Source organism: Salvelinus alpinus, chromosome 4 (assembly GCF_045679555.1).
Source record: "Salvelinus alpinus chromosome 4, SLU_Salpinus.1, whole genome shotgun sequence".
Lineage (NCBI taxonomy): Eukaryota > Metazoa > Chordata > Actinopteri > Salmoniformes > Salmonidae > Salvelinus > Salvelinus alpinus.
Genome location: NC_092089.1, coordinates 23,034,258 through 23,049,224, shown reverse-complemented (window position 1 = coordinate 23,049,224; position 14,967 = coordinate 23,034,258). Strand labels below are relative to the sequence as shown.

The following is a 14,967-nucleotide window of genomic DNA, read 5'->3' as shown; positions in this document are numbered from 1 at the left end:
TACCCTCTCTGTTGGTTAGCCTTGTCCCATACCCTCCCTGTTGGTTAGCCCTCTCTGTTGGTTAGCCTTGTCCCATACCCTCCCTGTTGATTAGCCCTCTCTGTTGGTTAGCCTTGTCCCATACCCTCCCTGTTGATTAGCCCTCTCTGTTGGTTAGCCTTGTCCCATACCCTCCCTGTTGATTAGCCCTCTCTGTTGGTTAGCCTTGTCCCATACCCTCCCTGTTGATTAGCCCTCTCTGTTGGTTAGCCTTGTCCCATACCCTCTCTGTTGGTTAGCCTTGTCCCATACCCTCCCTGTTGGTTAGCCCTCTCTGTTGGTTAGCCTTGTCCCATACCCTCCCTGTTGGTTAGTCTTGTCTCATACCCTCTCTGTTGGTTAGCCTTGTCCCATACCCTCCCTGTTGGTTAGTCTTGTCTCATACCCTCTCTGTTGGTTAGCCTTGTCCCATACCCTCTCTGTTGGTTAGCCTTGTCCCATACCCTCTCTGTTGGTTAGCCTTGTCCCATACCCTCCCTGTTGGTTAGTCTTGTCTCATACCCTCTCTGTTGGTTAGCCTTGTCCCGTACCCTCCCTGTTGGTTAGTCTTGTCTCATACCCTCTCTGTTGGTTAGCCTTGTCCCATACCCTCTCTGTTGGTTAGCCTTGTCCCATACCCTCTCTGTTGGTTAGCCTTGTCCCATACCCTCTCTGTTGGTTAGCCTTGTCCCATACCCTCTCTGTTGGTTAGCCTTGTACCATACCCTCTCTGTTGGTTAGCCTTGTCCCGTACCCCCTCTGTTGGTTAGCCTTGTCCCATACCCTCCCTGTTGGTTAGCCTTGTCCCATACCCTCCCTGTTGGTTAGCCTTGTCCCATACCCTCTCTGTTGGTTAGCCTTGTCCCATACCCTCTCTGTTGGTTAGCCTTGTCCCATACCCTCCCTGTTGGTTAGTCTTGTCTCATACCCTCCCTGTTGGTTAGCCTTGTCCCATACCCTCTCTGTTGGTTAGCCTTGTCCCGTACCCTCCCTGTTGGTTAGCCTTGTCCCGTACCCTCCCTGTTGGTTAGCCTTGTCCCATACCCTCTCTGTTGGTTAGCCTTGTCCCATACCCTCCCTGTTGGTTAGCCCTGTCTGTTGGTTAGCCTTGTCCCATACCCTCCCTGTTGGTTAGCCTTGTCCCATACCCTCCCTGTTGGTTAGCCCTGTCTGTTGGTTAGCCTTGTCCCATACCCCCTCTGTTGGTTAGCCTTGTCCCATACCCTCTCTGTTGGTTAGCCTTGTCCCATACCCTCTCTGTTGATTAGCCTTGTCCCATACCCTCCCTGTTGGTTAGCCTTGTCCCATACCCTCCCTGTTGGTTAGCCTTGTCCCATACCCTCCCTGTTGGTTAGCCCTGTCTGTTGGTTAGCCTTGTCCCATACCCTCTCTGTTGGTTAGCCTTGTCCCATACCCTCCCTGTTGGTTAGCCTTGTCCCATACCCCCTCTGTTGGCAGTGGTGGAAAAAGTACCACATTGTCATACTTGAGTAAAAGTAAAGATACCTTAATAGAAAATGACTCAAGTAAAAGTGAGTCACCCATTAAAATACTACTTGAGTAAAAGTCAAAAAGTATTTGGTTTTAAAAGTACTTTAGTATCAAAAGTAAATGTAATTGCTAAAATATACTTAAGTATTAAAAGTATAAATCATTTCAAATTCCTTATATTATGCAAACCAGACGGCACAATTTTCTTGTTTTTAATTTATGGATAGCCAGGGGCACACTCCAACACTCAGACATCATTTACAAACAAAGCATTTAGTGAGTCCGCCAGATCAGAGGTAGTAGGGATTACCAGGGATGTTCTAGTTAAGTGCGTGAGTTGGACCATTTTCCTGTCCTGCTAAGCATTCAAAATGTAACGAGTACTTTTAGGTATCAGATTTTATTGGTCACATGTAGACAACTCTAGGCTACAGTGCAGCCAGGGGGACAGGGTTCCAGGTGTAACATCATTGACAGGAGTGAAAATGATGGACATGAATTCAGTATACTACATCAGATACAGTATAGGGCCAGACTACTAATAGTTGCTCTGGGATTATTACCAGAACACATTTAACAAAGAATCAGATGTTTTTCCCCCTCACACAACAGAATTCACACAGTGTCTCTGAATGTTTCTTAAGAGACCTTTAATTGCAAGATGTTCATACATACAGTTGTTGTTGGAGGGGCGAAGACGCAAGAAAAGCTCACAGAGTCTGGATGTGCTTGTGTCCAAGTCCCACACTGACTTACAGTACAGCAGTGGGTGAGAAGGAGATAATATAGCCAATCACAGAAAACATGGGTGTGCATCCCAAATGGCTCCCTATTCCCTACACAGTGCACTACTTTTGAACTCTATGGGCCCTGGTAAAAAAAAAAAAGTTGTGCACTATATAGGGAATAGGGTGCCATTTGGGACACAAACCGTGTTTTATTGAGTGCAATGTAATGAAAGGTTGCTGAAGGTTCCATAGGAGTACTAGGGGCTGAAGCGTTACAGATTGCGTCGACATATGCAGTGTTTACCATGAATGCAGTCTATGCTAATGCAGGAACATTTTCAATCACGCTAAAACGCTGAACTTCAGCGATACAGATTGAATCCAGCCCTAGCTGGTTACATCGACCTCTCCGTCTATCCTAATGTGTTTCAAGTCATGTGCAGAGGAAAAACAATCAAACATACCAAATGCTAAGCCTCTGAGCATTCAAATCAAATCAATCTCCCTTTATCCATAACACGCCACATCTGTAGACATTTTTTTTAAACCATGCATGGTTTGGTTATCACTTAAATTACAATTTCCATAGAATAACACTGCTTTGTTTAACCTATAATACACTATTCTATACAAAATACCAACAATTGAAAGACATAAAACACATCGTTGTGACTTTTACATAATTTTACAGCATTCTTCCCCCATTATTACTTTACATGTACTCAGAGTTACAATACTCAAAATGACCATCTGAGAAAAAGGCTGAAAGAATATACTTTGTCACTGTTAATATTCTGGTTGTCCTCAGTAAAAGATGCATGCTACAAATGGTGTATAAGGTGCTGGATAGTTTCATACCAAATTGTAAGTTCTCCATGAGAAAGACATATAGGTGTGTGACTGTTATGTTGTGGCTTGTGTTGCTGCAAGCATATATTCTTTCATGTTTAGTCGACAATGGCTGTTTCCATCACAGTGAATGTTTGTGACTGTGTAGAATCATCATACAACTCTCTACACAATTCCAAATGTAAACTGGAATTATGCACTTTAAAAAACTAGCTAGCTAGCTGACTGTAACCACTACACCTCAATAAAAGTCAACAGTGTAGGAAAGTTCAGATATACTATATGCCCTAATTCTACATTAAGGCAAATGGAAACAACTAATATCTTTTTGTAGAACATTTTTTGTGACAAAACTGCTAAAATGGAAATATTGTCATTAGACAATCAGCTATAACCCTAGTTTAGTTGTGATTCAAAATAAAACCGCAATGCTCAAATGGAAGAGGAGAACTGTTTCCAAGACATAAAGCCATGGAACATAGTACTGAAATGTATTCATCTAGGAAAGAATGAAAACAGGAAGTCACAGCTGTTGAATTGACCTAAGGAGGAAGTCCTTTCATTACACACAGTAACATTTTCTGTAACAAATATCTCCCTGAACATGACTGAATAAATAGACTTGTCTATAAAAGGCACTCATTCAGTTGAAGCTCATATCGTTTTTCTATAATAACCTATTATTCATCTCTTACTTGAAAACAAAATCTTAAATGTTGCCTAACTCTTTGACACAGAGAGTAGAGAGAGAGTACGTAAATGTAACTAGTGTAAATATATCTCCCAGTCAGTTCTAACACTCCACAATAAGTGTGTCTCAACCATAGAAGAAAGGCTTTGCAGCGAACAGCAGGAGCTTGCGTAACACTGGTGTCATGCATGCAACACGTGTGCAATTATAGGTACTAGGCAGGCCTATAGGCTAAAGCTGGAACATGTATGTTGTAGGTAGGCCTATAGGTTAAAGCTGGAACATTCGCTTCGCGTGATTGACAGACGTCAGTCTGTCTGGACCCAGTAGCATCGTCCCTTCTGTACACTTGTCAGCTCACAGACTGTTCTCATCAAAGTTGATGACTCTGATATGCTATGTGTTTTTTAAAAGTGGAATCCAGTAATTCAATTGTATGTAGTAAATGATACCTTCCCTCTTAACACATCATGGTGTGTCCTCTTGGAATTCCACTTTGTTCCATCTCTATCAAATCCAACTGAATCAACAACATGCACAATTGGAAACGTTTTAGTTTGCAAAAGTCAAAGGAATCTGTTCACTTTTCCTCCAAAATTAGAGTGTATAATCAGTTGTGCTACTGTCTCATTACTGGTTCTATCTGGTGAATTCTTGAATTCATCTGATATCTGATTGGTACATCAGTGTGTGTCAAGGATTTCACCTTCCTTTCCTCTAAATATCCAACTTCTACATCCAGTGCAAATATTCCTTCTCTGAGCACCTTTTTCTCACGCATTAAAGTATTTTAAAACCAAAAAACTACCACAGTAGTATAGTAGAACAAAACAGCCTGTGGACACAGACATTTTTTTTATATAAACAAAAATTGTTCGAACTAAAAATACTGTCTGACACCAAGCCCAACACACATGCTCATCATAAGTGGGGATAGATAGCATCAATGCTAACGTCTTTAACATCAATGCTAACGTCTTTAGCATCAATGCTAACTTCTTTAGCGTCAATATTCAACTCCGAGGCCTTTTTGGTTCAGACACAAGTCCACAGTGATTCAAGCACTCGCATGTCCCTCCCTTTAGAAGTCCTGAGGCTAAAGGTCTTCTGTGTAGGTTCGTCTCAGTTTGTATCGTTCAATCTTAGGGTGAATCTCAATTGAGGAAAAGGTTAGGGAGGAGGAACCTCAGATCTAGTCCTCCAATGCCTTGTATAGACAGGTGAGGATAGAAGACACGAGTAATCAAGGAAATACAACTGAGATTCACCACTAGTCATGTGGTCACTGTGGACTTCATCAAGTGATTAAGACTTACAGTTGGGATGGGAGCTGTTCCTCAAAGGCCTCAGCCTCATATTCAAAGGTCAGGAGAAACAACTGATTGGAACAACAGGATTAAGAAGCACTCACGTTGGCACAGCAGCATAGTGTAGTGGTTTGGATGCTGAACTTTACCTGAGTGTGTGTGTGTGGAGCTGGGTCAGCTGGATCACTCAACCCCTTCACCTGCCCCTATACCAATACCACTGAAAACCATCTATTATCCTGGGTGAGGACCATATTCCTCATGGTCTCTTCCTGAACATTGTTTACCATCTTAACCAGGTGACACACTGTGTCACAGCTACCTGCACAAACCACAGACAGAAAGGTGAGCTACAGTCATCATAAAGCTGAACCAGGGGAAATACCAAGCTAAGCTATGGTGCAGCGGTTGACGGGCTGGCTGGATGAGCAGGGGTTAGAGGTCAGGGGTCAGTGAAGGGCGGTAAGAGGGTTTCCCAGGTGTCTGTGTGTGCTGTGCTGCCGGATCCAGCTCTACTTCTCTTCCTGTCACACAGCCATCTCTGAACCACTGGACAACCCCAAGGCATTGGCCTCCTCTGGCGTCAGACCGCTTTTCAGTGTTCTTCTCACTAGAGAGAGAGAGAGAGAGAGAGAGAGAGAGAGAGAGAGAGAGAGAGAGAGAGAGAGAGAGAGAGAGAGAGAGAGAGAGAGAGAGAGAGAGAGAGAGAGAGAGAGAGAGAGAGAGAGAGAGAGAGAGAGAGAGAGAGAGAGAGTCATGAAGAGGTTTAAATAGAACTGGATGTATTTACTGTAGTACTGTGTTGTTGAACTGTATCACTCCTCAGGTGATGCTGGAAAATAAGATAGTGTGCATTAACACTGACAGAATGTCCACAGTCAGATGTCGGGGGCAGTTAAACCTTTGGCCACACCACATCCAAAGCTAATGTAAGGATACTGTAAAAAGAAAAGTTACAAATCTGATGTCAAACAAAGGCAACTCTTACTTCAAATATTTTGTTACTGTAAAAAGCCCCTCTGACTCACGTGACTTGCGGTTGGCTCTGGACCTCTTCCTCTCGCGAGGCTCTGTCCGTGTCCTGGGCCCCTGAGTGGCTGACCTGACGATGCGCTCCATGATCTCATCTGCAGCGTCTGTGCAATTAGGTGGGTCTTCAATCACTGATGAGCCCCAAGGACCCACACGGCCTAGGAGAGAAGACAAGGATAGGAGAGAAGACAAGGAGATAAGAGAAGGAGAGACGAGAAGGAGAGAAAACAAGAAGAGAAGTAGAGAAGACAAGGAGAGAAAGAGAAGGAGAGAAAGAGAAGGAGAGAAGACAAGGAGAGAAGACAAGGAGAAAAGGAGAGAAGAGAAGGAGAGAAGAGAAGGACAGACAGAATCAACCTCAGGTGTAGTAGAGCTGGCGGTTGTAAAAAAAAAAAAAAAAAGTCCTTCAGAAGTTTCCCTTTTTTACAGGAGTTGTGTGAAGGTAGTGGTCTGTCAGACTGACCTGGTCTGCTGGCTCTGGTGCGTGTACGTAGGCCTGGCACGGTGGACGCTCCACTGTCACTGCAGCCCTGCAAACTGCTCTTCAGCACTGCCTTCATGTTCTCATGCTCCGCTGCTTCCTCTGCGTACTGCAGACCCTGCGTCAGCACGCCCTCCTGGCTTACAGGCCCCGGGGCGCTACCGCCAAACTTTCCATCCTGTGGGGTGGATTAGGAGAGAAGAGCTAGGTTAGAGATTAAATTTCCTAAATCTATCTACGAAAATGGTTCAATTAGTCATCATGCTCTGGCACCATTAAGAGCACTCAATTAGAAAACAACTAGAAAACAACGACATACAAATCCATTCTGGCTTAATCACAGTTCTATACAGTATTCTCCTGACCAACAGCATGGGAGCTATATTTAAATGGTCACATGCTGCATGCACTTTTAAAAATTGTATCCCACAAACAGAAGCCATATTTATTTAGTATCTGCAACAAACAAACAAACCAACAACACCCGCCACCCCCCACATTCACCACAGGTCTTTGTCATAACTTATTAGTCATAAGTTAACCTTACTTAGACCTAAGTTGTCAGCGCTATGTGACGACCGTCTTATGAACCTATACATCACATACAGTGAAGTAAAACCTAACCATCTGTATTGAAACCTGCTGATTTCTTCCCTGTTGATGGTGATCGCCATCTTGGTTACATTATAGAACAAACAGAGCTGTGTAAGCTGATCCTGGTCAGCAGAGTGAGGCTTCATCCCAAATGGAACCCTATTCCTTTTATAGTGCACTATTTTAGACCAGGACTCTGGTCAAATGAAGTACACTATACTATATAAGGAATAGGGTGGCATTTAGGACTCAGACTCTCATGTAGACCTCATTGTTTTTTAAGAGATGATTCTCTGGTTCTCATGAGGTCTACTCCCCAGGATTAGGTTTTATCAGGAAGTGCTTGTCTGTGGATTCTGACCCCCCGGGGTCTGGTTAGAGTTTGGCCTACCCTGCTTCCCTTGTCTGTGGATTCTGACCCCCCGGGGTCTGGTTAGAGTTTGGCCTACCCTGCTTCCCTTGTCTGTGGATTCTGACCCCCCGGGGTCTGGTTAGAGTTTGGCCTACCCTGCTTCCCTTGTCTGTGGATTCTGACCCCCCGGGGTCTGGTTAGAGTTTGGCCTACCCTGCTTCCCTTGTCTGTGGATTCTGACCCCCCGGGGTCTGGTTTGAGTTTGGGCTACCCTGCTTCCCTTGTCTGTGGACTTGCAGTGAACAGAACTTCCATAGCCTACCTATCTCTCTCTCTCTCTCACACACACGCACGCACACTATTTATCCTATTTTCCCTAAACATGAACCTAACCCTTCACCTAACATCAAACCCCTAATTCTAATTCTAACCCTTAAGCCTTGTCTGATATGTCCTTGTTTTACAATCCTTGTGAGATTCTTCTACCTAGTCTGATAACTACTACTGTAGCTGGATCATCTAAACACACTGTCAATACCTAGTCTGATAACTACTACTGTAGCTGGATCATCTAAACACACTGTCAATACCTAGTCTGATAACTACTACTGTAGCTGGATCATCTAAACACACTGTCAATACCTAGTCTGATAACTACTACTGTAGCTGGATCATCTAAACACACTGTCAATACCTAGTCTGATAACTACTACTGTAGCTGGATCATCTAAATACACTGTCAATACCTAGTCTGATAACTACTACTGTAGCTGGATCATCTAAACACACTGTCAATACCTAGTCTGATAACTACTACTGTAGCTGGATCATCTAACCACACTGTCAATACCTAGTCTGATAACTACTACTGTAGCTGGATCATCTAAACACACTGTCAATACCTAGTCTGATAACTACTACTGTAGCTGGATCATCTAAACACACTGTCAATACCTAGTCTGATAACTACTACTGTAGCTGGATCATCTAAACACACTGTCAATACCTAGTCTGATAACTACTACTGTAGCTGGATCATCTAAATACACTGTCAATACCTAGTCTGATAACTACTACTGTAGCTGGATCATCTAAACACACTGTCAATACCTAGTCTGATAACTACTACTGTAGCTGGATCATCTAACCACACTGTCAATACCTAGTCTGATAACTACTACTGTAGCTGGATCATCTAAACACACTGTCAATACCTAGTCTGATAACTACTACTGTAGCTGGATCATCTAAACACACTGTCAATACCTAGTCTGATAACTACTACTGTAGCTGGATCATCTAAACACACTGTCAATACCTAGTCTGATAACTACTACTGTAGCTGGATCATCTAAACACACTGTCAATACCTAGTCTGATAACTACTACTGTAGCTGGATCATCTAAACACACTGTCAATACCTAGTCTGATAACTACTACTGTAGCTGGATCATCTAAACACACTGTCAATACCTAGTCTGATAACTACTACTGTAGCTGGATCATCTAAACACACTGTCAATACCTAGTCTGATAACTACTACTGTAGCTGGATCATCTAAACACACTGTCAATACCTAGTCTGATAACTACTACTGTAGCTGGATCATCTAAACACACTGTCAATACCTAGTCTGATAACTACTACTGTAGCTGGATCATCTAAACACACTGTCAATACCTAGTCTGATAACTACTACTGTAGCTGGATCATCTAAACACACTGTCAATACCTAGTCTGATAACTACTACTGTAGCTGGATCATCTAAACACACTGTCAATACCTAGTCTGATAACTACTACTGTAGCTGGATCATCTAAACACACTGTCAATACCTAGTCTGATAACTACTACTGTAGCTGGATCATCTAAACACACTGTCAATACCTAGTCTGATAACTACTACTGTAGCTGGATCATCTAAACACACTGTCAATACCTAGTCTGATAACTACTACTGTAGCTGGATCATCTAAACACACTGTCAATACCTAGTCTGATAACTACTACTGTAGCTGGATCATCTAAACACACTGTCAATACCTAGTCTGATAACTACTACTGTAGCTGGATCATCTAAACACACTGTCAATACCTAGTCTGATAACTACTACTGTAGCTGGATCATCTAAACACACTGTCAATACCTAGTCTGATAACTACTACTGTAGCTGGATCATCTAAACACACTGTCAATACCTAGTCTGATAACTACTACTGTAGCTGGATCATCTAACCACACTGTCAATACCTAGTCTGATAACTACTACTGTAGCTGGATCATCTAAACACACTGTCAATACCTAGTCTGATAACTACTACTGTAGCTGGATCATCTAAACACACTGTCAATACCTAGTCTGATAACTACTACTGTAGCTGGATCATCTAAACACACTGTCAATACCTAGTCTGATAACTACTACTGTAGCTGGATCATCTAAACACACTGTCAATACCTGAGTCTGATAACTCCACTCACTGTAGCTGGATCATCTAAACACGCTGTCAATACCTAGTCTGATAACTACTACTGTAGCTGGATCATCTAAACACACTGTCAATACCTAGTCTGATAACTACTACTGTAGCTGGATCATCTAAACACACTGTCAATACCTAGTCTGATAACTACTACTGTAGCTGGATCATCTAAACACACTGTCAATACCTAGTCTGATAACTACTACTGTAGCTGGATCATCTAACCACACTGTCAATACCTAGTCTGATAACTACTACTGTAGCTGGATCATCTAACCACACTGTCAATACCTAGTCTGATAACTACTACTGTAGCTGGATCATCTAACCACACTGTCAATACCTAGTCTGATAACTACTACTGTAGCTGGATCATCTAAACACACTGTCAATACCTAGTCTGATAACTACTACTGTAGCTGGATCATCTAAATACACTGTAGAATACCTAGTCTGATCTCTACACACTTCAATACCTAGTCTGATAACTACTACTGTAGCTGGATCATCTAACCACACGGTCAATACCTAGTCTGATAACTACTACTGTAGCTGGATCATCTAAACACACTGTCAATACCTAGTCTGCCTAGTCTGATAACTACTACTGTAGCTGGATCATCTAAACACACTGTCAATACCTAGTCTGATAACTACTACTGTAGCTGGATCATCTAAACACACTGTCAATACCTAGTCTGATAACTACTACTGTAGCTGGATCATCTAAACACACTGTCAATACCTAGTCTGATAACTACTACTGTAGCTGGATCATCTAAACACCACGGTGAATACCTAGTCTGATAACTACTACTGTAGCTGGATCATCTAAACACACTGTCAATACCTAGTCTGATAACTACTACTGTAGCTGGATCATCTAAACACACTGTCAATACCTAGTCTGATAACTACTACTGTAGCTGGATCATCTAAACACACTGTCAATACCTAGTCTGATAACTACTACTGTAGCTGGATCATCTAAACACACTGTCAATACCTAGTCTGATAACTACTACTGTAGCTGGATCATCTAAACACACTGTCAGTACCTAGTCTGATAACTACTACTGTAGCTGGATCATCTAAACACACTGTCAATACCTAGTCTGATAACTACTACTGTAGCTGGATCATCTAACCACACTGTCAATACCTAGTCTGATAACTACTACTGTAGCTGGATCATCTAAACACACTGTCAATACCTAGTCTGATAACTACTACTGTAGCTGGATCATCTAAACACACTGTCAATACCTAGTCTGATAACTACTACTGTAGCTGGACCATCTAAACACACTGTCAATACCTAGTCTGATAACTACTACTGTAGCTGGATCATCTAAACACACTGTCAATACCTAGTCTGATAACTACTACTGTAGCTGGATCATCTAAACACACTGTCAATACCTAGTCTGATAACTACTACTGTAGCTGGATCATCTAAACACACTGTCAATACCTAGTCTGATAACTACTACTGTAGCTGGATCATCTAAACACACTGTCAATACCTAGTCTGATAACTACTACTGTAGCTGGATCATCTAAACACACTGTCAATACCTAGTCTGATAACTACTACTGTAGCTGGATCATCTAAACACACTGTCAATACCTAGTCTGATAACTACAACTGTAGCTGGATCATCTAAACACACTGTCAATACCTAGTCTGATAACTACTACTGTAGCTGGATCATCTAAACACACTGTCAATACCTAGTCTGATAACTACTACTGTAGCTGGATCATCTAAATACACTGTCAATACCTAGTCTGATAACTACTACTGTAGCTGGATCATCTAAACACACTGTCAATACCTAGTCTGATAACTACTACTGTAGCTGGATCATCTAAACACACTGTCAATACCTAGTCTGATAACTACTACTGTAGCTGGATCATCTAAACACACTGTCAATACCTAGTCTGATAACTACTACTGTAGCTGGATCATCTAAACACACTGTCAATACCTAGTCTGATAACTACTACTGTAGCTGGATCATCTAAACACACGGTCAATACCTAGTCTGATAACTACTACTGTAGCTGGATCATCTAAACACACTGTCAATACCTAGTCTGATAACTACTACTGTAGCTGGATCATCTAAACACACTGTCAATACCTAGTCTGATAACTACTACTGTAGCTGGATCATCTAAACACACTGTCAATACCTAGTCTGATAACTACTACTGTAGCTGGATCATCTAAACACACTGTCAATACCTAGTCTGATAACTACTACTGTAGCTGGATCATCTAACCACACTGTCAATACCTAGTCTGATAACTACTACTGTAGCTGGATCATCTAAACACACTGTCAGTACCTAGTCTGATAACTACTACTGTAGCTGGATCATCTAAACACACTGTCAATACCTAGTCTGATAACTACTACTGTAGCTGGATCATCTAAACACTCTGTCAATACCTAGTCTGATAACTACTACTGTAGCTGGATCATCTAAACACACTGTCAATACCTAGTCTGATAACTACTACTGTAGCTGGATCATCTAAACACACTGTCAATACCTAGTCTGATAACTACTACTGTAGCTGGATCATCTAAACACACGGTCAATACCTAGTCTGATAACTACTACTGTAGCTGGATCATCTAAACACACTGTCAATACCTAGTCTGATAACTACTACTGTAGCTGGATCATCTAACCACACTGTCAATACCTAGTCTGATAACTACTACTGTAGCTGGATCATCTAAACACACTGTCAGTACCTAGTCTGATAACTACTACTGTAGCTGGATCATCTAAACACACTGTCAATACCTAGTCTGATAACTACTACTGTAGCTGGATCATCTAAACACACTGTCAATACCTAGTCTGATAACTACTACTGTAGCTGGATCATCTAACCACACTGTCAATACCTAGTCTGATAACTACTACTGTAGCTGGATCATCTAAACACACTGTCAATACCTAGTCTGATAACTACTACTGTAGCTGGATCATCTAACCACACTGTCAATACCTAGTCTGATAACTACTACTGTAGCTGGATCATCTAAACACACTGTCAGTACCTAGTCTGATAACTACTACTGTAGCTGGATCATCTAAACACTCTGTCAATACCTAGTCTGATAACTACTACTGTAGCTGGATCATCTAAACACACTGTCAATACCTAGTCTGATAACTACTACTGTAGCTGGATCATCTAAACACACTGTCAATACCTAGTCTGATAACTACTACTGTAGCTGGATCATCTAACCACACTGTCAATACCTAGTCTGATAACTACTACTGTAGCTGGATCATCTAACCACACTGTCAATACCTAGTCTGATAACTACTACTGTAGCTGGATCATCTAAACACACTGTCAATACCTAGTCTGATAACTACTACTGTAGCTGGATCATCTAAACACACTGTCAATACCTAGTCTGATAACTACTACTGTAGCTGGATCATCTAAACACACTGTCAATACCTAGTCTGATAACTACTACTGTAGCTGGATCATCTAAACACACTGTCAATACCTAGTCTGATAACTACTACTGTAGCTGGATCATCTAAACACACTGTCAATACCTAGTCTGATAACTACTACTGTAGCTGGATCATCTAAATACACTGTCAATACCTAGTCTGATAACTACTACTGTAGCTGGATCATCTAACCACACTGTCAATACCTAGTCTGATAACTACTACTGTAGCTGGATCATCTAAACACACTGTCAATACCTAGTCTGATAACTACTACTGTAGCTGGATCATCTAACCACACTGTCAATACCTAGTCTGATAACTACTACTGTAGCTGGATCATCTAAACACACTGTCAGTACCTAGTCTGATAACTACTACTGTAGCTGGATCATCTAAACACACTGTCAATACCTAGTCTGATAACTACTACTGTAGCTGGATCATCTAAACACTCTGTCAATACCTAGTCTGATAACTACTACTGTAGCTGGATCATCTAAACACACTGTCAATACCTAGTCTGATAACTACTACTGTAGCTGGATCATCTAAACACTCTGTCAATACCTAGTCTGATAACTACTACTGTAGCTGGATCATCTAAACACACTGTCAATACCTAGTCTGATAACTACTACTGTAGCTGGATCATCTAAACACACTGTCAATACCTAGTCTGATAACTACTACTGTAGCTGGATCATCTAAACACACTGTCAACTGATAACTACTACTGTAGCTGGATCATCTAAACACACTGTCAATACCTAGTCTGATAACTACTACTGTAGCTGGATCATCTAAACACACTGTCAATACCTAGTCTGATAACTACTACTGTAGCTGGATCATCTAAACACACTGTCAATACCTAGTCTGATAACTACTACTGTAGCTGGATCATCTAAACACACTGTCAATACCTAGTCTGATAACTACTACTGTAGCTGGATCATCTAAACACACTGTCAATACCTAGTCTGATAACTACTACTGTAGCTGGATCATCTAAACACACTGTCAATACCTAGTCTGATAACTACTACTGTAGCTGGATCATCTAAACACACTGTCAGTACCTAGTCTGATAACTACTACTGTAGCTGGATCATCTAAACACACTGTCAATACCTAGTCTGATAACTACTACTGTAGCTGGATCATCTAAACACACTGTCAATACCTAGTCTGATAACTACTACTGTAGCTGGATCATCTAAACACACTGTCAATACCTAGTCTGATAACTACTACTGTAGCTGGATCATCTAAACACACTGTCAATACCTAGTCTGATAACTACTACTGTAGCTGGATCATCTAACCACACTGTCAATACCTAATCTGCATCCCAAATAGCACCCTATTCCCTATACAATGCACTAGAATAGAGTGCCATTTTGGATGCAACTCTAGTATTCAGTAAATAC

General features: G+C 41.6%; 1 protein-coding gene across 5 annotated transcripts in view; it reads right to left on the bottom strand.

Annotated features, from left to right (window-relative positions):
- Window positions 1-1,890: 1,890 nt before the first annotated feature.
- The window catches only part of fhod3b (formin homology 2 domain containing 3b), a 240,357-nt gene continuing 227,280 nt past the window's right edge, over window positions 1,891-14,967 (bottom strand). For all 5 annotated transcript variants that reach the window (XM_071396076.1, XM_071396071.1, XM_071396072.1 and 2 more), the window contains 3 exons: window positions 6,580-6,775; window positions 6,113-6,274; window positions 1,891-5,694 (listed from right to left, as the gene is read on the bottom strand). In XM_071396076.1, coding sequence (XP_071252177.1) covers window positions 5,612-5,694; window positions 6,113-6,274; window positions 6,580-6,775 — 441 coding nt within the window. In that variant the 3' untranslated portion in view covers window positions 1,891-5,611. The remainder of the gene's footprint in view (window positions 5,695-6,112; window positions 6,275-6,579; window positions 6,776-14,967) is intronic.